The sequence below is a fragment of the Hydractinia symbiolongicarpus genome, chromosome 12 (genome assembly GCF_029227915.1).
Source record: "Hydractinia symbiolongicarpus strain clone_291-10 chromosome 12, HSymV2.1, whole genome shotgun sequence".
In the NCBI taxonomy this organism is placed as follows: domain Eukaryota; kingdom Metazoa; phylum Cnidaria; class Hydrozoa; order Anthoathecata; family Hydractiniidae; genus Hydractinia; species Hydractinia symbiolongicarpus.
In genome coordinates, this window is record NC_079886.1 from 7651990 (window position 1) to 7678043 (window position 26054).

Consider the following 26054-nt stretch of genomic DNA (forward strand, 5'->3'; position numbering starts at 1 on the left):
CCACTGTACTGTTACTATCATGTCCGTTACTGCTACTTTCAATTATTCTTCGTATATTTCTGTTTTCAGTAAGTATGCATAATAACCGGTTATAATTGTAATCAGTCATTGCACCGACCTCGCAAACTCGGTCGGTAGTGAGACCTCGGGCGATATTTTGCAGTACAGCCCGGGGTAATTGGTTATTATTGTATTAGCACTAACCACGAGGCTTTTCGCCAATGTCACCATGAAAATATTTGTTCAGAAGTATTAGTTACCATCCTTTTTGATAAACTTGCTAGGCATGTTTTGCTTGATGGAATAGACAGGTCCTTATCACAAATCGGTGAGGGTGAGTGGTACAGTACTGGGTGGATACGTGTTCCCTTCAATTGAAATTGGGAAAACAACACCTTGCTTCCCTTAATTCTTACTGCTTTTTCTTGATTATTTTGGGCTTTTTCATAGTCCTGGTGTCTTCGTCTTCCTTACTAGGTCGAATACATTCTATTATCAATGAAAGTAGGCAAGTTATATTCATTTTTTGAAACTTTTAAGTTATGATTATTATTATTATTTCGAATATTTATACAGGATATAACCACTTCAGTGTTGGAAACACTGTTATCAATGTAGGTTCTGTGTTCGGAATGCATACATTAAGTATCCACTGTCATTACATACCCAATTTCCCTTACATGACATGGGTTGAGCCGTAGCTGTGGTAAAAACACTTTCTGAACATGCCTGCACCGTGGACCGAACCACGGACCTTGTGGTTACGAAGAGAACTCCATAACCACAAGGCCTCGCGCAACAGTGATGGGATTAAAGCTGTAAAGAATACCACCTTTTATTGACCGGAAATCGTAACAACCCTGAAAGTTTCTGGAGAGTCATTGCCACAGTCAGACATAGTCAACTGCTTGCTAATGTACCATCGTACGGTATCCGGGACAAAGAACTCACATGGTTTACAAGTTATTTATGTTATCAATGACATTGTTGATTTACCCTTGTACTCAGGTATCGTCATGTCTACTACACAGACAAAATCGTCAAGGAAATTGAAAGGTGACTAAACGAGGATCTTAAAAAGATTGCAAAATATCTAGAGGCAAATGAACTTGTTTCAAACCCTGAAAAGGGGAAAAGGGAGTCCCTTTTTTAGCACAGTGAAGCGATTGAGTAAGGTGGACAAGTTTGAAATAATGTATCGATCGTCCGTTGTCAAAAACGTCACCAAGTATAAATGCCTTGGAAATGTTGTAGATGCATGGGTGACACTTAGTAATGATCTCGACAAAAAGTACCAAAAAGCCCTAAGCAGAGTGCATCTCTTACAGAAACTTCGTCCGTACCTCACGAAAGGTACAGCACTCAGCATCTACAATACTATCAATAAAACCATTCCTGACATACTGCGGAATCATCAACCTCAACTGGACTAGAATACGACAGGAAAAGCTACACTTAATCGAACGCAGGTCAGCATTGGTGTTCAACGTGTTCGTTCCAGCAAGGACCAAACTTAAGATCTGCTAATATTGTTGAAAATGTCTTGATAGAAAAATGTGTGAGAACTTTAACGAATACTTTAGGCTGAAAGCTCATGCTAAATCAACACATAATAATAATTGTCTCGTCGCTAGGAACTCTTTCTATTATTTTGGAGCTTATCTATACAATGCTCTTTCCTTAGAAATTAGATCCTTTATTTTTACTTTTCAAAAACAAGTTGTGTGAATTCTACGAAGGCTAGTAGAGTTTCCACTATGTGGTCTCTATTGTTGCTTTTCAGACTAAACTAGAGTTTGCACAACTCGTACGCTCTAAGATTTTTAATTTATATTTTATAGGTTTCATGTATAAATATATATTATTTTATCCTTACACAGCACACATATGTAGCAGTATAAATTTGTACTGAAGTGAATATCCTGTAGAAATAAAATCAATTTTAGTATTACCTTGCCACCAAGTTTGATACAGAGTCAACCAGAAGACATTGTGATGAGTAAGCTCCTTAGATTTCCATGTATTTGAATGAAAATAAATTGTGAAACAACACGAATTTCTGATTATTTAAATAACAAGTCACTTGCAAGCAACAGTCAGCTTAAGCCGGTAAAAAACGACGAAAGACAGGATATACAAAAACAAATGTTTCAGAGTTAGTAAAGACTGCAATCATTAAGTTTCCTGCGACGCCAATGGAATTTGAGCGAAAAAAGAATCGAAAGAACAAGCAGTCTAAGTAAGGTAAAAAATACGTGAATTTGATCTTCTCAAGAAAATAGTCAGCAAGTAACAACTACGCAACGGTTGAACATGACATCAAAACATAAATAAGTAGCATGGAACTTCAGTTGAAATTTTATGTTGCCTGTATTTTCGATAAAATGACTATGGTCTTCGGAAAGGATCTAGTAGTCTATCATTTCTGTCGCAAAGAATGTAACTTCTCTGTTCTCTTTCGGGTCATGATTCTTTATTGGCAATATATGTGAAATTAGAATTTGATTTGAAACTCTCACAAAACGTGAAACAAGAGCATAACAGTACAAATAACGTTTTCTACAACGTACACTCGCAAGGAGCGGATTTTGATGCAATTTGCTAGACTGTCAGAAAAGTAGAAAAAGAGCTACATTTTTGGACGATTTAACCTGAACTTGACTTTAAACTGTCAAAAACGACTATTCTTACAGCTGAAAATGTTTTGTATCGTCAGAAAAACAAATTTTAACAGAAATGAATTCTTATTGTTTTTTTTATTGCGGCTATGATTTAACTTGTAAATTGTAAGGTTAAATATTAATAAAAAGAAATTCATTGAGATTTAAAGAAAAATTTGTAATTTGATTATCTTAAACCGTGCAAAATTTTTAAAGTCGCGAAAAAGAAAAATAATGTAAAAAAACAAACAATTGGACTGTGGAGTGAAATAAAATTGGCAATGAAGATTTTTACAAGTTTATATATATGTATATCATTTATAACACTAACTAACAATAACGTCGTCTTCTCAATGCTTAATGTCGACAAATCTGTTGAAATACTCAGTAATAAACTAAGAGATTTTGTAAAAGAATCGACGTCCTACGAAAAGTTTCAGGAAAAAGTAACAACTTTACACAATGATGGTATCTTACAAGTTAAAACTTTAAATGTGGTGGAAGTGAACCGAGAGTTTAATAATAACTTACGAAACTTGTTGGTATCTCGTATCGACTCAGTTAAAGCTATTAAGAAGAAAGTGGAATCACTGTATAATAATTACACATACAACGAAAACATTGATCCATTTGATTATCGAAATGATAAGTCGCTTCCAAAAAATTCTGTGCGATATGAACCGACGTTCTCCATCAGTACAAAAGTGAATTTAAACCAGAGCCATGTCCGTCTACCTGCCAATGTTTATGTATACGATAAAGAGATATTAAACGAAGCAATGTGGAGTGAAGGGCTGGATCACACATTTAAAACAAACTTTAAAGAAATTCCATCATTATTATGGCAGTATGTTGGCACTGATTCTGGTTTGATGCGAACATTTCCTGGATATGAGTAAGTACATGTTGTTATTGTTTTTGTTGTTTTTGTTGTTGTTGTTTTTGTTGTTGTTCTTTATACTAACCTTTCATCTAGTCAAAACAACGTATCTTTGGATAAATACGATTGCAGACGGCGACTATGGTACAGCCAAGCAATAAATTCTCCAAAGGATGTTTTGATTGCGCTTGATCAAAGTGGTTCCATGACTGGAAGTAATTTTAATATCGGGCAATTAACGGTAAAATCTCTAATAGACACTTTACAGCAAGAAGATTTCTTCAATGTAATTACATTTGGAGATGAAACCAATTTTATAATTCCCTGCTTAACAAATTTAACACAGGCCACAACAAGAAATAAAGATGCAATAAAAACTGCAGTAGATAATTTGCCGTCACCAAAAGGCATATCGAACGTAAAAATAATGTTAGAACGTGCGTTGAACATTCTTCAACAGGACAAAAGTAACTACCAAACATCATCAGGATGCACGCGCGTGTTGCTGTTAGTTTCTGATGGAATTGAAGGGGAAAGCGAAGTTCACAAGCTGTTAGACGCGCTCAACCAGAAAGCCGAAATAGCAGTATTTTCGTTCCAAATTGGAAAAAATCAACCAACCAATCAAATGAGAGAAATGGCTTGCGATCATGGCGGAGAATACTATGAATTTCCAACTATAGGTAAAAAAAATCTAAATTGTCACACGGTAACAGGATGTTAAAATTAACAAAAGAATTCTTGCATCATGCCTGAGGTGACTGAAAAACAACTTAGGGCAGGCAAATAAATAATCCCTGTATGTCTTTCCTGTAAAATTATATTTTTCCTATAGGTAATGTCTGGAATCGAGTCTTAAAATATCAATATGTCTTGAGTTATCCTGTGGCTAAATCCAAACAGGAAATTGTTGTGTTTACTCCCTTGTATTTGGATGGTTCTGGCCTTGGTATGATGACAACAATTGCTGTTGGCGCATTCAGCGACAAAGGCAACACATCAGATAATTCTTTAATAGGCGTGGCTGGAATAGACATTACAACGACTATTTTGCAGCAACAGGCTCCTGCTAACAAATTGGGAATATTTGGTCACGCTTTTGCAATTAACAACAATGGTTTATTTTTGATACATCCAAGGTTTCGTGATCAAACAGGTCACCTTGCAGATCCAGCGACTGTTTACTTGAATGAGATTGAACATACAACAGATCCATCAAAAAGCATGAAAATAATGAAAGAAATGATAGATGATAAAACAGGATGTATGGATGCTGAACTTGATTGGTTGTACATGAATGATATCAAACGCAGTGTTAGATTGAACGCTACCTACTGCTATCGTCCTGCAAATGGCACGCCTTTTAGTACAGGAGTCAGCATCCCTTCACATAATCAGAAGTATTTGGAACCTTTAATGAGCAATAAGGAAGCGTATCTTCAAAATAGGTATTTAATTAACGGAACAAAACCCGGTGAATCGCTTGAAATAGCTAACTGGTTATTTTGCGATATTCCAGCAAATGCGCAGAAATTCAATCCTGCATCTGTGAAACAGTATCCAACCGCAGAAGAATTAAGATATTTTCTACTAAACTCGCATTTCAAAATCTCAGAAAAATGCGTCTCTGATTCAGTATGGAATCTTATTTTTACGATGAAAATGGTGACAGATCTAACAAACGATCATTGGACACCAGATTTGTTGAAAGACGATAGAATAATTTCATTATATATCGTTACTGTTTCGGGACTTTTGATGACTTACTCAAACGAGAGAAATATTTTAAAATCACAGCTAAGTCGCACAATATTTGATGATCTAACATTTGCACATCCGGGATCATTTTACATGCGCGGTTTAGATGACGTCATCGTGTTTACTGTGCCTATTAAAACTGGCGGACTTCCAAGGAAAACAAATAAAAAGATAGAACATACGAATTCGGAAATTTCTGTTGGAGTACCAATAACAGTGTCTTCTGATCGTGTGCTTGTTGGAATTATCGGAATGGTTTTTCGATCACAGTACTTACAAAATATATTGCTGAATGTTTCCAAAGAGTTTACTTGCGATTATCCATCTTGTGTAGCTTATTCCTGTAATGATTTGGATAATTTAGAATGTTATTTACTTGACGAGCATGGCTATGTGGTAGCTAGTAATAAAGGAGAAATAGAGGTTGGATATTTTTTCGGATATGTGAATGGAGCGTTAATGAGAGCGTTTGAAGAATTGTCAATCTATGAACAAAAAGAGTTCGCTGATAAACAAGCTCAATGCAAACAAGAACTTAAGGAAGACTCCTCAACTTCCGAACAAGGAGGTTCCGAAGGAGCAAAACTATCTTTGATTTTTGATAACATTCTGACCATACTTAAATTTATTGCTGCTTACTTGTCGTCTGTCTGCACAATATTTCTAACGTCACAGATTGATTTGTCGGTAGAACAGACGACAACAATCGACACCAACGTTAGTTGCACCAAAAACTTATCAATTCATACGATTTCGAGCCACTACATTAATTATACAGGGAACTTTAGCTGCACTAAACATTGCCAAGAGGATTTTGTTATTAAAGCTATTCCAAGAACAAATTTGGTCCTCGTTATTTCACGCAATAAATGTAATGGAGCCTGTTCAAAGTTTGTTCATAGTAACGAACCTTATAAAATCGAAGATCTTGGGATATGCGACGATTCTCTCCCTTACAGAAAGGCGTTACCAACATGTTACCAGCTCAATATTGGTAGCTATAAATGCAAATCTGATGGAAGGATGCTCTTTACTGGAATAAGTGTATATATGGTAGCTGTCTTTGGTGGATTTATTCTAGCTTCCACTTAAAGTAGCAGATGTTAAAAACATTTTTCCAGCAAAGAAAGATAAAAGTCATTTTAATTTTATAGATATAAGCGAACAAATAAGAAAAAAAGCTGTATGCAGATTCAAGGTCAGACATTTTTGAATTTTTTGTTGTTGCGCGGTTTTGATAATACTTTCACCAAAGGAAACCTTCCCATATAAGCTATGAATTAAAAACTGATGCCAAGTAATTATTACTATTATCATTATGGTCATTTTTACTACTATAACTTCTCACTGACGTTTGTTATTTTTATTGGTGAAGTATGTAAACTGATTTTCCTACACCACATCCACCCACCGCATTCACCACACCCACCCACCACATTCACCACACACACCCACCACATTCACCACACCCACCCACCACATTCACGACACTCACCCACCACATTCACCACACCCACCACATCCACCACACCTACCACATACACTAATGCCCCAACAATCCCCCATTTTAAATCACTATCATATTATATTAAAACTAATTGCCTAAAAATGTATAAATACTTTTTGAGAAAAGATTGATAGCACGTGTGTACTTGTATGCTTTCTCGACTAGCTATTTTAAATATCAGTAGATGATTGGGTGTGGTCGCTACTACAACACGAAAGATTAAACTGCGTATTATACTGCACAACAAAAAAAGAAATCAAAATGCACTTATGTAGTCGCCGATGTTAACCTGAAACCTGCAACACTGTGTATTAATACTAAGCCACGTCAACATAGAGTTTCACATTGCTTCAGCAGCACATCCAACCTCATAAACTTATCATCCTTGGTTATCATTACACCTTACGATTTAGCAGATGCTGAACTATTCTGTTCTACTAAAATAATTTTGCATTGAAACTATTTTAATATGCGCTCACTACCCGACCACGTAAATTTCACATTATTATACTTATAATATTATTCGACTTCACAGTGGAATCAAGGAATAATCCACGGGAACCAGACTGTTTAAAAAATTGAGGAAAATTCACTTGTTGCTACTCAATACACTTTAGAGAATTATCAACAAGTGTTCATTTGGTTGAGAGATTTCTATCAGATGTGCTGATACAACGCGAGAATATCTTAAGACCGACATACACAAAAGAATAATAGCGAAGATTATTATTTTTATTTTTTCGTGCATGAAGAATATTTAAGAAAGGATGTATTAATATTCTTTCGTCGATGTTCTTACATATTTTCTGTTATCTTACGTGTAAGATAGTGGGAAAAAGGAATATTCTTCATGGATATTTCTACGTGTAGATCCCACTTTACATTAATATTTTGTCTGCTTTTGCGCAAAATGGGTACAACAGGATTTGGCTGTGTCTGTGCAATTTTATACTTTTGCTACCTACACAAGAAATGCGATATATATAAGGGACGGCCGAACGGAACAGCCGTTGTCTTTCTGTCGGCCATAACAGCGCCAAGCTAAACCTCGCATGAAATCTTTGAGCTAAAATAACAAATGCGATATATTTTTATCGACTTTGCTGCGGCGTGCGTATTTCCGTGGCTTATCAACGGGCTAACAAGTAGCCTGTATGGTAATAACTGTATTTTGTTTAAAATGGTGGCCAAAAGCTACTTTGTGCCAAAGATGCACGAAATAGCTATAGTAATAGAAATAAATGACCGGACCATGTACGACATGCGAAAAAGTGGATTTTGTTACAGGATAACGATTATTCAAAAAAAAGAACATGAAAATTTGGAAAATAAATATTATTATCTGTAATCTTTGCAATAAATAGGCAGCGCTATAATACCCAGTCCCAAAGAAGTTAGAAATATTGTTAAATAAATGTCTAATTTGGTATTCTTCATCTTCTCACGTGATGAACATCTGGTTTTATGAGTCTCATTACCATGGCTACACGTACCGTCTGGTTTTCTGTACTGAACGTGTTCAAAACAATTGTTTTTGTGAGGCCACTCATTTGGCTGAAGTCTTAAAGGATGAATGGACAAGCATGAGTTATTGCAGTTGTTCTTTGTAAGAATTACTAAAAGGTTGGTGTCTTCAATTGTTTTTACGGTGTATGTTTGATCGCATTGTTTGGAACATGGCATTGTCTTTGTATAATCAGCATATTTCTGTTTTTGTCGGTAAAGCGTATTTAACTTACTGCAAGTATAAATCTTCTCCACGCTATTTGTCATTGTCTGCGATGGTATATTTCGATTTCGTTCTCTTGTTTTTCCAGCATTGATGTACGAAAAAAGAGACACAAGTTGCACTAAAAGAAAATTGACGTACGTCACAATGGAACTGTAGACGCACGTCAGTCGGTAAGAACTTGACGTGCTTTTTAATCGCGCTTTGCGAACGCATTGACTTTGCGTGTCATTGTATTCAAATGGTTCGTATACATTTTCTTTTATCAAGCTTCTCATGATTCCGCCATTTTTGAGACCAAAAAAACTTCCTACGTCCCCATGGGTACTTGCTATAATGTATGCATGCGTATCAAGAAAATAGCAGTACGTATCTACACCATGTAGGCAATCATACTGTGTGTGGTTGAAGGAATTGTGCAATAGAGAGTTTACCAGAATTAATAAATATCGTGATGGTAAAGCCATTCCGATTACGCCCAAGAGTACAGATGGATTCCCGATATATAACGCTTTACTTATAATAATTGTACTTAAATTTTTATGAGGTGAAGACTTCTTCATTTCTGTGTCAGCATAAATCACTAAACCTTTGTTTACACTGGCCGGATTTGTATAGAAATGTTCCGTTATATAGTCTCTCGAGGGTCGTCTACCGTCATATTTGTTATTACTAAATGTATACATTAGACCCGTCGATGACAGAAAATATAAAAAAGATGTGTTGAACTTATTTGTGAAATTTGCTAGCTTCCAATGCTTTCTTGCAATAGGAATTATAGTTTCAGCTGTTAACAACATATCTGATAGGAGGTCGTTGTTGCAGGTTGAGGGAAGTGTCCCATTTAAGTTTTGAATATCACTAATAATCGTTGTTAAATTTGGATACTTTGCATTCAACTGTTTTTTTTGACAGAACAACCAGTTGGCTATTTCAACTTCTTCCCTTTCGTTAGACAAATCTAACATATCTAAATTGATTTTCCTGTCAGAATATTTTGAAGATCGAGTCACATAATATTGACTCGATGCTGGTATACATACACCGGTAATGAATGGTGTGTTTTGAAGCGGTTTGAAACAGTACGTGGCGTTGTAACGTACAACGCGTTGATTGTTATCATACAGCCAATCAAGCTCTGCTTCAAAGCACTTAGTGACTCGATTAACCATATATTCTTCCAGCAGAAACCGCTTCGTCTTATTAATAGTATACTCCAATTCATGTAAATATAACGTAGCGTCATCCGGTAAGTAGCCCTGCTGTTTTAGGAACTTCGGATGAAAAAGTATCAGTCCGTTGTTATTTATAGCAAATGCATGGCCAAATGCACCGAGCTTTCTTAAGGGATATTCTCTTTCGAAAGCTGACGTTTCTACATCAACGGCCGCAACACCCAATAAATTGTCATGATGCGAGGAACTATTTCTATATAAGGGTGCACCAAGAGTCATCACCATTCCTAAGTCAAACGCATCTAAATATGCAGGTGTGAAGATGATACGGTTGTCGCCTCGATGGGCCAACTCGTGTTGATAGAGGAGGGAACCAGTTAAAACATCACCTGGAAGAAAGAAAAATAATATGTTTATATTCTTTCATCGTATTAGCGTAATTTAGCCAATTAAGTTTGCAGCCAACCTTGTATTCAGGGCACTTTTTCTTGAGATTGTCAAAAAGAGAAAAAGAGCTCTGGGGACGACGTTGGGATGTACCCTCTATTCTTTCAAAACTTTTCCAACTGATGGTTCCTGTTAATATTGTTCCTCGTTTTTTTACTATATCCAGACAAGAAATTCCTTGACAAAATTGCGTTAACCCTTAGACGACGGGTGATGGAAATATCCGGGAAAAAATCGGAAAAAACCCAACCTCAATCCCAGGACCTGTTGTCTCTTTTTACATATCAATAAGCGCAACGCCGATGGGAGACAAAAAGCTCTGGGAATGAGGTTGACAAAAACCGTCCCTGACAACTATGCTGTCACGTCAAAAGCGCAACGCCGATGGGAGACAAAATGCTCTGGGAATGAGGTTGACAAAAACTGTCCCTGACAACTATCCTGTCACGTCAAAAGTGCGACCTATCGTTTAGAACAAGGCTTAGTTTTGATACTAAACGGCGCCCAATCGCGAGTTCGAAAATGCAGGTGCCATATCCAGCTTTAATATGTTTTTAAACTATTCTTGTGAATTCCAAGTTAGGTCATTTAGATGTGACAAAAAGAGAAAAATTGCTTAAAGGCTGTAGTATTGGGTAATTAAACCACACCTTAATGTTTTTCTACTATCGGTATTGCAAAAAAATCGTGGGTTAGTTTTACGACAAAAGCGAAAGGGGAGAGAGAATTAATATTTGGAATAATAACTGAATATTTCACATGTATTGCTCATGAACTCCAATAAGACAATACATACCTTATTCTAAGATATTAACGAGGTACAACGCGAATTTTAAACATTTGCGTTGCGCCCCTTATTAAATTGTAACGTAAATATCCAGAACGTTAAAAAAAATCACTAGTTAGTTTAAAACCTGTAATTAAAGTTTCGCAAATTATTCTTTTACCATTCACAATGCAAACCTCACACACATACTTTGCTTTCCTTGTTTGATTGCACGCAGAAATTTAGTATTGTCTCGATAAGGTCCACCTAAATATGATTAAGGGAGGCTGTAGGACAGCTGGTATTATAAAATCTTTACAGAAAACAAAGAAACTGATTATAAATAAACTTATTCTGTAAATAAAGGTAAAAATGTGCTGCAAATTTTCTCTTTTTTTAATTTCCGGATACGCATTATTTAGTGCTTTTTTCAAGTGGCTTGAGCTAGTCGCGTTGATTAAATTACCTTTTGTGAGTTTTATATACATTTGCGATGATTTCCTTTGTATTAATTTTGTGATTTTTATTTCTGTACTTCGTTAATTTCGTTAATTTTTAGGGTAGTTCCACCTGACAAGAAATCTAGAGATTTTTGTGTACTATGGACCAATTACATTTTTGTAGTGATGAAAATGCGAAGCTTTTAAATCCTTCCTTTCTAACTTTAACACGTCAACTGAATGAGCTAAAATCTTTAAAAAACAATAGTTGCTTTCGCTTCTTTTATTTATTTTGGTGGAGATGGTGTAGTGGTAGCGCATTCGGCTTGTAATCATAAGGTTCGAGGTTCGAGTCCCCACCCCCGCGCACTTTAAATGTAGTGTTAATGTAGTGCCATATAATAACCGCTAATTGGCTTATGTGGCAGGCAAGTAAGTTAGAGCAATGCTATACGTATCTCTAGCGGTAACCTAACATAGTTACAGTCCGAAGAAAGAAAGAGGCAAAGTTAAATCTTTCTGTTACTTACTTACTTTTTACTTTTTTTTATGTCATGTAATGTAAGCCAGGTATAAAAGATTGAATGATAAATTTAGCTAACTTTCAATACTTACTTAGGGTAAGAAACTCGTAGAATTTACCATGGTGCCGACAAGCAATTGATTTCATTAGTTTTCTTTCCTGTCCAGTTCCAACTTTGTAAGTGAATATTCGAACTTCTCGTTTATGGTTCAGTTCTTCTAGTAAGTCGAGTAATTCACTGCTATAACCTTTTGAATCTGTAACAATCATAATAGCCTTTTCGCAGACTGATATAGTCTGGGTATCGATATTAGCAAGAGATTCAAAGGCCTTTCGAAATGCTTGGAAGACTTCACCGTTTTCTTTTGGAGGTTCCAGTGTATCAATAATTTCTCTGACCATTTCCTTGTTTCTTGACAAGGCTTGTATCAAACGTTGCGAACATGAAGCATTTTTAAGATTGTCGTTGAAGAAAATGATATTAAAGAAATCGTTATGGTGAAATGTGTCCAAAAGAGATTTGAGTGTGTATTTTGCAATTTGCATCTTCTCGCCTATCATTGAGCCACTGTTATCCAACAATATGATGATGTCTTTAGCTGATGTTATCGAGTCAGAATACCAAGACCTTCGTCGGAAATCGTATTGGTCGTTCGTCTTATTACTGCTAAAAAAAGAAAATGCAAAATTTACTTGCTACAGTGCTTTAGTGTCCGAATAAACGGGTAGGTGTTTGAAAAATAAATTGAACATTGACAATTGGGGGAGGAGACAAAACGGACTGTTTCAATTTCCTTACAGGGTAAATTAAAAAGAAAAGTTGTTTTAAATGAGTTAAAAAATGTTCTCATCAATAAATTAATAAATAGGCGTAGAGGTGGGTTGTTGGAATAAGCACAAAACACAAAATTAATAATTCAGGGTGGGGAGAGTGAGGCTGGGCGATCAAATGATCAACACTTCATCCGCAATAAATGAAAGCATTTCAAAAGTTTTCTGGAATAATATTTACATTTTTAGAAAAAGAAAAAGCCTTGTCGCGGTAAACCCGTTCTACCCGTTCAGAAAAACTGTTAAATCTGTTTTTCCTTTACCCTTTTTTTGTGAAAAATACATTATTTTATGCTTTTCAGGAATTATTTTTGCGAATAGAGTCCTCGGAAATGCATTTTTGTAGGATTAAGATTTACAAAATCCGATATGAAACGGAGATTTTATGATCATATTCTTTCGTGCGAGAAATAAGGAAATTATATTTTTGTTCTTATTTTGCGGGTTTTTATTTTTACAAATCTCATTTCAAAAACATTTTGCAGTTTTAAGGATTTTAGTATAATTCGCAAAAATAAAACACACAAGTGTTAAGCCCAAAAGATTTAATCCAACATTAATAATTAATAATTGAGTAATTTGCTTTTAAGTTAGTGAGATAAGACTTTGCTGGAGTGTAGCTCCTCCATGAGTTTTAAACTTTCTACCACCTAACATCTATATATTTTCATTGAGTATACTCAATTTTGATTGGTTTCTTTTATTACTGTCCGTACACCTATTGTGACAGCTTTTATCGACCTCGTTCCCAGTCCATTGTGCCTTGTTGATGAAGTTAATAGCGGCGAAATTGTTGGTCCGTGATAACGGCTTGGGGGCCACAAGACCCACGAGGTTGAGCTTTTATGCTTTCTAAAACTCGAAAACTGTCAGTGGAAACTTAAATTTGTTGTTTCTGCGCGCCTTAAGCGGTTGAAAGACGGAACATGATTTAGTGACCTCATAACGACTATTGACAGTAACTTTAGGGCAAAATTTACTGACCTCAGATTGTTAATAGGAGAATGTCGTGGGCAATTATACACCGGCAACAATGAAGAAGAAATCTCCTTCAGAGTATTCTTGAAAATCGTGAACTCAGACATTTTGTTTTTTTAAGTTAGAATATAGCCTTAAAAAGAAAGTGCTAACGTGGAAATCGAGGGAGACACAAAAATGGCTCAAGAACAGGATACTTTTGTGAGCCAGTAGTATGTGAATTAAGCGGCAGCTACCTTATCTTGTGTGAATTCTTAAGTCGTCCGAATAACTATCTTTGTGGATTTTTTTTCATGGTCAAATATAGCCGTGGTACAGACAAACGAAATACGACATGTAAAGGAAGGGCGAACCCGGGGCTACTGACTAGTATTTTTTCAGTGACCTCCTATGTAGTTAAGAAAAAACACATCAGTACATGGGCGTGATTGCACCTTTAAAAAAGCGAATTTTTTACTCAACACGTTCAATTTCGCACCAGGGAGCCGGAATAGCCTAAGGTCCAGGAAAAGAAAACGCTATATTTACAAATAGCAGTGTGAAAAGATTTATTGCGATCAATTAGAGTTTCAATGGTACAATGTTTATTACAGAATGTATTACGAGTGTAGAAAAATGCAACTGGAACAGAATAGCCAATATGGACGCTTATATGTTTCCCATACAAAGTACGGAATAATGAAGCATGGAAGCGTGGATAGCTTTATAATCTTCCTTCGGTTTTTCACAATATTTTTTGAATGATAAAATTTCGATTATTTAAAAACGAAGCTCATGTAATTACATCATAAAAAATAAGTTAACAATCCAATACGTATTTTATTGTTATATGCAGGGTAAAGGAGGTTTTACACAATACTTTGAGTTCAATTAATATTGGACCTACGGAAGAAGTCCAATATTATACAAATCATTAAAATAAACTGCCACTGTAGCTAACTAGGCTTGACAAAACGATAAAGATTTGTCCCATGCTGTAGATAAATAAAAAAAAATGAACTCAACCCATATTTTCGAATGAGCATGAAAAAAAAAACATTTAACATGTAAATTAAGTATAAAGCGAAAAGTTTGCTTATTCTTTTTATTGATGTAACTTGTGTTAACGGTGTAATTAAAAACAAATCGTTGACCCGTAAAAAAATCCACGATTTCGCCTTTCCTTTGTATATCGCATTTCGTGTTCCGTAACACGATTTTTTTTCGCACATAAACAGACAGACGGAATACGACTATTATTAAAGAGTCAAAAAAGTCGAAATACAAAATTTTTACAAACTGACTAGCTTTATTCAACTGAATTTTTTTAAACGAAGCTATATTTTGTTATCAATTTTTCCCCACTTTATTTCCTGAAAATATAAACTGTTCTTGCTCTTTTAACCCTAAAAAAGGAGACATTTCGCGTCCCCCGCCCCCCATAATACTTCAAGAACAAACAGTGCTCATAGTATTAAAAATAGGTCTCAAAGGAAAAAAAAATGTCACTGAAATTTTTTCATGATGTCGCCATTAAACGTTATGACGTCATAGATGTAATTATTGAAAACTGCAATATTAAATGTTTGGTCTCGGTGTGGGGTAGTTAGGAAAAGGTATTCAGCTATAAGCAACCAGTGAGAAGAAAGACATGGATTTCCCGAGTATAAGAAGGTATAAAAAAAATGACAGCCAAGCAAAACAACTTACTTTCGCCCTGGATACAATCTCATTATGCCTTTCTCCGCACCAAATAGTTGACCTTTTATACAAGGAGCATTTTCTACGTTCGCTTTGAAAACTTCATCTAGACCTTGTGTTAGTGCAGCTTCGTTTAAGACAACTTTGTGGTATTCGTAAGTATCACTGGGAACCACAACAAAGCTCCTGTTCTTATCGATTGGAATCTGGTGGTGGAACGAAGGTTCTAATTTGACAGGATTTTTATTTTTGGTATTGTAGTAGTTGAATGGTTTAATATGTTCATCATAAGTGTAATTCTTATACAGTTCGTGGGCTTTAGCTTTTATGTTTTTCACAGCGTTCATGTACACCGAGAATATGTTGTGAACATCGCTGTTAAACTCTTCGTTGACATCAGAAACGTTCAACTTTTTTAAAATAAGTTCACCATTTTGATAGAGTTCTTTAAATTTTTCCTCGACTTTGTCGTAATGAGTGTTCTCTTTCATTAAAGTGGTTAGCTGGTCAACAAGATTTTTTGATAACATACCCATGCCTTCTGTTGATGAGAAACTGAAAAAGTTGGTGACGAGAAATAAATATGTCAAGATTGATAAGTGAATGCGGGTGCTGGAGAAAAACATTTTCATCTCTGTGGTCCATGAAATTTGCAAGCATTTGCGAGTAAAATAGTTATTTATATTCGCGCTCACGCATATGTCAAAAAAATAATTTATATCACGAATACACTTTATTTCAAGGTGAATCTCTTTTTATTTTTTTACCCTTTTTTTCAATCGTTATACATACGATTCACTCTTCTTTGATTGTCTTTGTGCTCGTACGTGTTTTATGTTGTTGTTAAAAAAGAACTTTAAAATTAGGAATTATGAAGACACCTAATGAGCCAGCAGATGTGAGTTAGATTCTATTTTTTAACACACAAGCGCAAAGAACAAGGAACACGAGGTTTTTTATTGAAATGAAGAATATGAAATAAAACATGTAGATAATCTTGTTCTATTGTCATTTTAAGGGTTTAATTTTGAAGATTATCTTAAAATTTCAACCTGGTTTAGCGGACTGAATATTTATCTAAAGAAATCCCTATCAAAGTTAAATTGCCAATATATATGGGAAAAATTTAGCCCGATTAGCCGGACTAAAATCGTAGCTTTTATTATTTAAAGGAATATCTGCATTTCTTTACATTGTAAAAGCTGCCATTTTTAAAACTTTCCCGCGTTGAAAATACCGTGCTATCAAACAGATAAATTTCACGGGCTGAAAAATCTGATAATCGATAGGAACTTTGGCCGGGATAGCTGGGTTAAAATTTTCGAACCAGGGTTAAAAACTTTAATATAATCAGTTCCTAAAAAGGTCTTTCATCTTCATCCGGCCTACAACATATTGACTGCAGCTTGCCCTACACAGTTGTTTTAAATATAAGCATGATTTCTTTACATATCTGATAGTCCTATTGAATCACCAGAACAATTCTTTACATAATTTAGTGAATTTTAATGCATTTTTAAGTTTTGAAAAGCACCGGCGCCTAAGGTTTTAGTTTTAAAGAGATCAAAAGAAAGCTGCTCAGACGTTTACAAACAACGAACTGTAAATATGGCACATGATTGATAAACAATTTTAAACAGCGATTTCCTATCAATAATTTCCTATAGAAAAACCAACAACAGACTTTGATGTTTAGATTTCGATAGATCTTGATCAAAGCAGTTCTTTTATACTCATAAAGGACTTCATTGCAACTGTTCCACATTACCCAAATAATCTCTCTGTTATAGACAAGGATCAAAGCCTAATTGGTGAAGGCCGACATGTCAAAAAAAAAAATACACAAATACACATGCAAGATCTTTCTTAGCTCTGACAATTTTCTTTCTCCTTCTCCTTGCCAACCTCTGTCTCATTGCCAACCTCTGCCAACCTCTGTCTGTTTTTTTGGCTTTCTGATATGTGACTAACGCAAAAGAAGTTCTTTCGCTCCTGCACGCATATCAGAAAGAAAAAAAAGAGCTGTGGAAATAAGGTTGTACTAACCAAAACCCACTCTTAAAAAATGTCGTGCTTGCCGTGTTCTATCCAGTTTAGTACAGTAAAACATCCATGGTTGGACTCACGTTAATAAACTCACATAAAAACCTTGATACTTTGTTCCCCAGTGAGACTAAACTTTAAATATGTCAAGCTTAACCCTTTGACCACCGTAAGGTTTTGAAAGTTTTGATTTTTTTGAGTTATTTTTCCCGAATTTATTTGCAAATAATTATTTTTTAGTCCAGTTAAAACCCTTAGTAGTTATACGAGCATCAGTTATTTTCGGAATAAAACTGCTCAATCATGCTCGTCATACAAAGGAAGAAAAAAACAGACGGCTCCTTATACATTAAATGACATATTAAAATCGAGGTAAAAGTTATTCTTGGTGCACTTTCACCAGCTTTTTGCAACCTAAAGTTCGCTTTCAAATTCGTTTTGACCACAAACAGACAAGATATGGGTACTAATATAGAGATCAATCATAAACCGCTGGGAAATCAACGGGAATTTACCCGTTGCAACAAAGTTGATAAAAATATATCAAATTTGTTATTCACAGCTTAAAAATGTCATGCGTGATTTACCATGACCCGGTTTTGCCTGCCAAACAAACAAAATACGGCTAAATTGAAACTAGCCTTTTAAAAATCCACGGGTTCGCCATTCCTCATACTTTTGCCTATCGTACATATTTCTGCATCGGTATATCGTGCATTTTATCCGTCTGTTGAATAAAACGAAATTACCCAGACTCGAAATTTGAACAGAGAAACAAAGCGCAAGTAAACGCCAGGTTGGGCGCTTAATTATAGGTATACGGTGTCGCAAATCTATTCGAGCGCTTACAAGGTTGAACGTCGGTTACAACAAGTAGTTACCACATCGTACCAAAAATAGTCAGCCGGCTTTCTGTTATTTTGATACCGGGATAAGCGTACAGGTATACCATGTTGCACGTCATATGTAAAGTGCTTACGTCGGTGCACTATTAAAAGCCATTAGAGAAAGCAATAAATAAGGATAGCTAGCTGGCTGGCGACGTACAAACCTCAACTCAACACCACCGCACTATTTCGAAACAAAAATGGCCGTGGCATGTTCGTTCATTGGCATGTCGAGGCAGCAAAGAACTGCGATTGGTTCTTCGCAAAATATGAGGCTTTATGATTAATCTACTGACTGTGCCCGAGCTAAAAAAAAAAACCAAAGCAATAAAAATCGAGTTCTGCGCGAATTCCGAAATAACACTGCGATGCTGCGGAATTATTTTGAAAATAAAGCTACGCGCAACCATTTTGAACACACAAAACATGTTTATTATTAAAGAGACTCTCACAGGAAATCAGTAACAGCTGAAAGCTAGACTGCTGTGATTTCATAACAACCATTCATATGTAAAGTCATTCTAAGAGTATAGATTTATCTCGCCGACGGTAATTAATAACTTTTTTAATAGTACTTTCCCTCTTCCCTGACAGGTGTTTCTATGGAATTTGATGAATGAGTACTAAAAGACCGAACAAACAGATTTTAAATATCGAAAGAGTTACTATACGAGTTGAAGGTAAGCTAATATCATCAATCATTGTACGTAGTTGACACCAAAGATTGACAAAGGCTGCAGTAGCCATACTGTAGGAGCGGAATCTTCTGTAATGCCCTCGCATGAGATAAGCATGTGTTGTGGCCAAGGAATGGAAGTTAAGGGAAGTGAATTTCGAGCGGTGGGTTACTTTTTAGTTATCCTGCTAAGGGGAAAAATGAGATCAGATTTTGAAAAGTTATGGTTTTTTTAACTAGCGAGCAATAAACGGTTAAAAATTAGTATAACTAAGCAGCTGTGTAGTGTACGTTTATATTACAGGGTCTTGTCTTATTTGCAAAGTCATTATTACTCGCGTCTCCACATGCTAACGGACTGATGGCCTTGCGGTTGAGCGTTAGCCTCCAGCGCGGAAGGTCTTGGGTTCAAACCCAGGCCGAGTCATGCCAGAGACTATAAAAGTGTGAATCGATCCTTTCTGCTTAACGTTCAGCATGAGAACAAGATTGATATCTTAGGCGGTTGTCTAGTTGAGCAGCTGTTTCCGTAGCTCAAACGAGAGCTTCAAATGCAGTAGGACCCTCTTCGCAGGATCCTCATTAATGACAGTTCTATTAGGAGCTGAAGAGCCTATCCTGGGTAAATAATAATATTAACAATAGTAATAATATAAATATATCCAGGGAAATATTACTCAGAAGAAAGAATTCTTAGGATTAACCAATTATACTGCTTTTTTAAACAACTTTGTCTCTATTGACACGAAGGAAAGAGGCGTACATAATGTTGCATAATTTTAGTTATTTATATAATTCGGCATGCATGCATTATTTCCAAAGGCTTCTGATAAAAAAACAACACATTTGCTGTGTTTTTGTTGTTATTTCTTATATGCCTTTTTATTTACTGTGAATTGGTTGATAGGTGTTTACAAGGGCTGCTAAGACAAAATATGGTTACTAGGAATGTAAAAAAAGAGCAGATTTAAAAGAAAAATTAATCAACCGAAATGGCGTTAATTAAAATCCAATTCCGTTCATAATGTAATTGGTCTTTTTACTTAAACTGTTCCTTTTCTAGCAAAGAAGCATCACATACAAAGAAGATAGCCCTAGAAAAAATCTCTTGGCGTCAACTGTGGGATGGCTTGCGTCAATCGCGTGATGTCTTGCGTCAACCGTGTAACGCCAGCCGTGGGGTGTGTAGCGTCATGTTTTTCTTCGTTAGCCCTGGGAACGAGAATGTTCCGCAACAAATAAAGCTTACAATTTCACGTTTAACCTGGATTTGCACATATATACAAGTTTTGTTTTTATGTAATTCTTTATTTAACGTCATTTGGGGTCAAGTCCATGTGGTCTGGACCAAAAATCACACAATATGATATTGTGTGATATTATCACGTCTGACTGAGTTTTTTATACCGCATCTGAGCCTAAATTCAAATTCATCAAAAAGGCAGGATGCCCTGGGAACGAGTTTGATCGTTTTTTCTTTGTTTCGGAATGTTATTTTCCATATTAAAATCATTGTGCCGTTTAACTGAATTAACATTTAGAGAGGGAATAGTTGTCGGGCAAATAGGAATATATTTTTCAAATTGTGGACAAAACAAACCATTTTATTTGTCTCAAATGAAGTTTCAAACTGCGTCCTATCCTAAGCAAGTATCTTTATTTATTTAATTTAACTAGTTTTTTTCTCAAAAACATTGATGACTTTCTTTTGACTTATCATTACGGTAATTACAAGGGCATTTCCAACCTCGTCCATAGAGCTCTTCTACGCATTTGACAGGATGGCTCGTGGGGTCAGAGTTAGGCAGAGTTAGCTTTTTTACCAACCCCGTTTCCAGGATCCCTTGCCTTTTATACATTGGTACGAATCCGTCACACAAATCATGAGCTTTCCTATCCCATAAATTTTATATCCGTATTAAAACAGTGAAGAATGTCGTTCTCTCAGCAAACCAACTATGAGTGATTGTGCAATCATCATGGTTTTTTCAAAGAAAAGTTTAATTTTTATTGGAAAGGAAAATATGAAAGTGTAAATATCAGGTTTGTGGGTGAGTATGTTAACACCTAGCTGTATAATGCAACGGCCCCTTGCTTAGTTTACCTCTGATTAAAAACGCTTCAACTTTTCTTAGTAAGAACATTCCTCCAGTCCGGAATATTGATTGAGCTGAATTCTGATAACTTACGTTTTTAAATAAATGGACCGACCATCCTCGTCTCAAGGTTTTTGCATTTCTGAAATATGGCGAGATGGCGAAAATCCCTGGAGACGAGGGTGAACAAATGACATACCGATTCCTGGCCGTGAAAGAGATCAAGTGTTCTTAGTAATTAATAACTATACCAAAATACATCGTGGTATGTCGTTTAAGGCATGCCTTTACCTTTTTTATAACACTTTTTTATAAGAATACCAAAATTCTAACCAGGCTGGTCATTATTTTTATTTTTCTAGTATTCTTAACAAAAGAACTTTTACTTTAACCTAAAATATATATTCTATAGCTAAAGGCTATTCATTATAAAGAAAAAACATGTAGTTTGCTTGGTGGACACTGCCATGATTCTGGACAGCCATTTATTTTGTCATTTATTGTGTCTATTGATAAATATAGTTAACTTTTCTACTATCTGAATTGATTTGTGATTTTATTTTATTCGTGCACATGCACAGGAACCTGCTACAATATAAAGCTGTTTGTAAATTGGGCACGTGTTAGCTAAGTATACTTCTCGGAAAAAGTAAAAAATATACAGAGCACGAGTGTAAAATTGTAGACCAGATTTTTAAATTCAAGCAGTGTTTACAGATTTCACTATGTTTGTGATTTTCAATACGGTTGACGGTCAGGTCTCTAATTACGTTTACATGAGTACACCCATATTCAAAGTCAAACCGATTCGAAACTACTACACAGAGTAAGAAATAGGTTCGAGATTTCGAACCGGTTTGAAAAGCTCATGTAAACAGGACTGCGGATTGCGAATTTGATAAATCTTGTTGCTGCATGTTGTCTGTCTTTCTTTTCAAAATGGAAAAAAACAGTGCTTTGTCATCGTCATTATTTTTAAATTATTTAAAAACACATTTAAGAAAAGAAGATTAGGTCTAAGGTCAGCCCTATTGATTAGTTATCATTTTATATTGTTGTTCGAGTGGAGCGAGTTACCTGTTCATATTTTTCATTGTTTTCAGCAAAAATTCGGTTTCCTGAGCGAGGATGTCAGAGGATCAGGAGAGTCAGTGATGTTGAAAATTCTTACAGCCACTCAGAAAATCAATTAGATACCATCAACATCAGAGACATTCTCGTCCCCAAAGCTATTTGAGATTGAAACGTCATTTTTTTTTCTAAAGAGCTCTGGGGTCGAGAATACATCAGAGACATTCATAACAGGAAAAAACACAGAAAAATATTGCCACTGGACAAAAAAAGGAAAACATCCGTTTTCACCAAAATGGTGGACATGGAGTAGTGAGATGGTTGAATCTCTATTACTCAACTTAAATGAGTACAAGAGTTCAAAAACATTTGAAGCTTGACTTTGAGGCTGATTTTCGAGAAAGTTTTTGACCACATGCAGAGAAGTGTTAAGTGCAGAAAAAAAGTGCTAAAATACAGAACAAAAGTGTCAAAATACAGAAGAGATGTGCGAGAATATGAAAACACAGAAGAGAACTGTTCGGATCATAGAAAAGAAGGTCTTTTAAATTGGAAGAGAAGTGAGCCATAGAGGTAATCACAGTACAAAAGTGTCCACCTTGTTAACTTGTTGGATATATCAAGTTCTTTGTCAAAGTTATAAGTCTGTAAAAAAGGGGCTGAAATATGAACCCGGAACTCAAAAATGAGATGTTAATAATAAGAAAAAACAAAAAGAAGCAACATAAGTTATAACTATGTTGCTTCTTTTACAAGTTGCGCCTTAATCCTCTTCCCCGGCCTTTGTTGTCTGCCATGAGGAGAGCCACTCCCGCTTATGGCGGACAAACACCTGAAGTATTGGCTTTTCCAGCTATTTAATTTTACATAAAAAAGACAATTGATTTTATTAACAATGAAGGGTTTAAGAAAGAAGTTCGCGGAACGCGCAAGTAAAAGAGGATCTCTATCCTCTTTTACTTGCGCATTTAGAAATCTCTACGAAGAAGAGCAAAACCTTGGAAACGGCGTAAAATAATGGTGTTTTGTTTTTTTTGTGTGTCAGGTGTTCCGTGGTTTGTTCATGCATTATTAACAACAAAACCGACATTTGACCTAGCTACAGCAAATTTTATCAGCTATATCACTATTTTGATATTGGTTGTTTTGATATTGGTCAGATGTTTAACAGATAACAAGTGCGAAGTGGATAGCTAGTTAGTTGGCTATATGCTAGCTAATGAACCGAGAAGAATATTTACGATTTTATAACTTGCTAGCTAGCTACCTACACACTAATTTAAGAAGAGCGTCTTCTAGAGATAGCTTGGTAGCCAGCCAGCTAGCTCTAGTTTGGCTGTCCTGGCTAGTTAGCTGCTGTATCTTTTGGAAACATTTAATCATGAAGGGTGTTGTGGTGTGTTTTAGTAAATTTTTCTCTTTTTGCTCCCACTTCCTGTATGTGTACATGTTGTGTACATAATATCAATTGCTCTACATCGGGTCTATATTGCCATTATTATAAAACATTCCACACTGCAACTCTTAGGTAAACTTCACAAATCACTTACCGGATAACTTACTATATCCACTGATCCATTCAGAACTGGAGCAGTCAATCCTTATTAAGTTGTGTCAGGGACCCCCTAACAGTCTTGAAATGTAAATAAATAAACTTTAAAAAAACGTTTATTGAAGTGCCAGACACGGCTTTCTCTGATATAGGCTGTTCACTTCATTAATAACCTGAGGAGCAAATGAAATTTTTCTTTTTTTTAGCTACTATGAGGCATAGATCACTTTCCGTGTGACGTAATTTGTTTTGATTTTATTGGAGAACAATGGGCATGCACGCTTTTGTGTGTAGGTAAAAAAAAGACTCACACTGGGCAAAATGGCAATTAATGAAGAGTAAAAATTTTTTAGGAAAGCATAACAGCCAAAAAGAACTGGAATCAAAAAATCTATATCTTCTTTGATTGTCCTCTTTTCAGTGAATTGTCACTTAGTTCAAAAGGGTTATTTAGGTTCAAATTTTTATACCCATTTATTATTTTTGAACACTTCTTTAAGACTAGCTGTTATTCTCCTTATTCCCAGAGACATCAAATTACATTGTGCTAGTCTTTCTTCGTATGGTAGATGACCAATAGCTATGATCATCCTAGTAAATCTACTTTGAACCTTTTCTATGTTGTGAATGTCCTATTGCAGTATTTGTCTCTATTATTGTATGCTGTATTCAGCTAAGGCTGCACTAAGGATTTGTGTAATATGCAAATTGCTTTTAGTTTTGCTTTTAAATGTTTATTTGATGACACCAACGGCTATAGCTTCTGCAAATTGCTTACTTAAACTTATAGTTGCATAAACATAAACACCAAGGTATTTTTCTACCCCTGCAGCTTCACTTAGTTAGTTTAGTATAGTACTCATAATATTGATTATTTCAACCAATGTGTAGACATTTACATTTATCACAATTGAAAAGCATATTTTCAAGATCATTTTTAAGTTGATCTGTATAACTTTCGTTTTTTACTTTTAAAAATAACTTTGTGTTGTCCCCAAATTTAAGAACATAACTGACTACGACATCATCAATGTAAAGAATAAAAAAAGAACCGGTATCAAAACCGATAGATAGATGTACATATTTTACACGGCTAGCGCCACAAATATCGAGTGCTGGAAATAATACACAGCGGTCTCTTATTCCTACTAGATACACCTAGGCAGAAGATAATGTCTAAGTACTTGGCCTAAAACTTAAAAGTGCAACGGAATAGCTTTAATAAAATTTAAATTCTCTTAAAGTCGATTTACTTTATTTGATTTGATTATGTAGTGTTATGTAATGTTAAATTTGTCATATATGACGCAATAACATTGTCTTTGGAAATCACAGACATGTAAGCGTAAGAACAGTGGAAGAACAGTGGTGAACATCTGAATTTTGACGACTTTAGCATTGACTCATTGATACACAAAGTTTTAAAAAACAAATTTTTGACCTTTTATCTCTGTGTAGAACTTGAAAGGTTCGAGGTAAGCACTAGCTCCTGTCCTATTAATTTAGCTAAGAAATGCATATATTCCACTTTATTCTATATTATAGTACTTGTTGACTCTCTGTAAACCAAATAATACCAAGTTCCTATAAAAAAAATAGGGTTTTGTAATCAAAAACGCCATTATAGTGGTACATCAATAATCATAGTAATTACTTCATGTTATGTGGGCAATGAGGCAAAAAAATAGACGACCGTGCAATTTTTGCATGCTGAAAACTAATGTGGTAAAATATTAAACGGTTTTATTGTTCTTTCTACACACAGCAGAGATACATTAATATTTTATTGTAATGCCTTGCATAATTTAAAAATATGCATGAATGGAAATATTCTATCACTAAAAGGACTATTAAATATAATTGGTTTCTATTTATTAATTATTATAACTTTCATTTATCTGTTAAACTGGTTTTTTTTGCTGGTCAAATATTCTCATATTGAAAGTTTGGCCTAATGATGTGTTTTGTTATGAAAGAAAATATTGACTGCAGTATATTTTTACTAACATGACATAATGTGTAAAATATAAAAAAGATTTTTTTTATTTTTATGATTGACTCATGTTGTGAGGTAAAAGGGGAATATGTTACTGTAGACTTGCTAGGGAGCTGGAATTTTTAGGATAATTCTCTCTAAAGCAAAGTTATGGGTTTTTTAACTTCACTTTACTGTTTTCATAAAGAATGAAAAAATTTTGTGTTATGTTAGGCTAAGAACCAATCAAAAAAGCAATATATATTTTAACAAGTATATTAATAAGTATATTAACTGCATAGTAAAACTTAAAAAAAATTCATGACCTAACACACCTTTCTACTCTTTACAAAATTCAAGAAAAAAGCTGCTTCCAATGT

General features: G+C 35.1%; 3 protein-coding genes across 3 annotated transcripts in view; 1 reads left to right on the forward strand and 2 right to left on the reverse strand.

Moving 5' to 3' along the window:
• Positions 1-26054, reverse strand: part of LOC130622049 (uncharacterized) — an 80218-nt gene that overhangs the window by 41911 nt on the left and 12253 nt on the right. The gene's annotated exons all lie outside the window — the stretch shown is intronic.
• LOC130622040 (voltage-dependent calcium channel subunit alpha-2/delta-3-like) lies at positions 2875-6801 on the forward strand. The gene is made up of 3 exons (XM_057437434.1): positions 2875-3555; positions 3637-4223; positions 4376-6801. Exons 1-3 carry the CDS (start codon positions 2942-2944, stop codon positions 6388-6390), a joined length of 3216 nt encoding a protein of 1071 aa, XP_057293417.1. The 5' UTR covers positions 2875-2941; the 3' UTR covers positions 6391-6801.
• On the reverse strand, positions 8108-16183 carry LOC130622044 (voltage-dependent calcium channel subunit alpha-2/delta-3-like). Its single transcript, XM_057437437.1, has 3 exons — positions 15384-16183; positions 11978-12552; positions 8108-10098 (listed from the first exon to the last, which is right to left on the reverse strand). The coding sequence occupies exons 1-3, from the start codon at positions 16004-16006 to the stop codon at positions 8144-8146; spliced, it is 3153 nt and encodes a 1050-aa protein (XP_057293420.1). The 5' UTR covers positions 16007-16183; the 3' UTR covers positions 8108-8143.

What these genes read in the sequence shown, in the direction of transcription:
- LOC130622040 (XM_057437434.1), top strand. Translation starts at nt 2,942, where the DNA reads ATGAAGATTTTTACAAGTTTATATATATGTATATCATTTATAACACTA. An exon ending in CGAACATTTCCTGGATATGA is followed by an intron (nt 3,556 to 3,636) that starts GTAAGTACATGT and finishes CCTTTCATCTAG; the next exon opens with TCAAAACAACGTATCTTTGG. An exon ending in CTATGAATTTCCAACTATAG is followed by an intron (nt 4,224 to 4,375) that starts GTAAAAAAAATC and finishes TTTTTCCTATAG; the next exon opens with GTAATGTCTGGAATCGAGTC.
- LOC130622044 (XM_057437437.1), bottom strand. Translation starts at nt 16,006, where the DNA reads ATGAAAATGTTTTTCTCCAGCACCCGCATTCACTTATCAATCTTGACA. An exon ending in AGATTGTATCCAGGGCGAAA is followed by an intron (nt 12,553 to 15,383) that starts GTAAGTTGTTTT and finishes TTCTTTTTTTAG; the next exon opens with CAGTAATAAGACGAACGACC. An exon ending in CTACGAGTTTCTTACCCTAA is followed by an intron (nt 10,099 to 11,977) that starts GTAAGTATTGAA and finishes TCTTTCTTCCAG; the next exon opens with GTGATGTTTTAACTGGTTCC.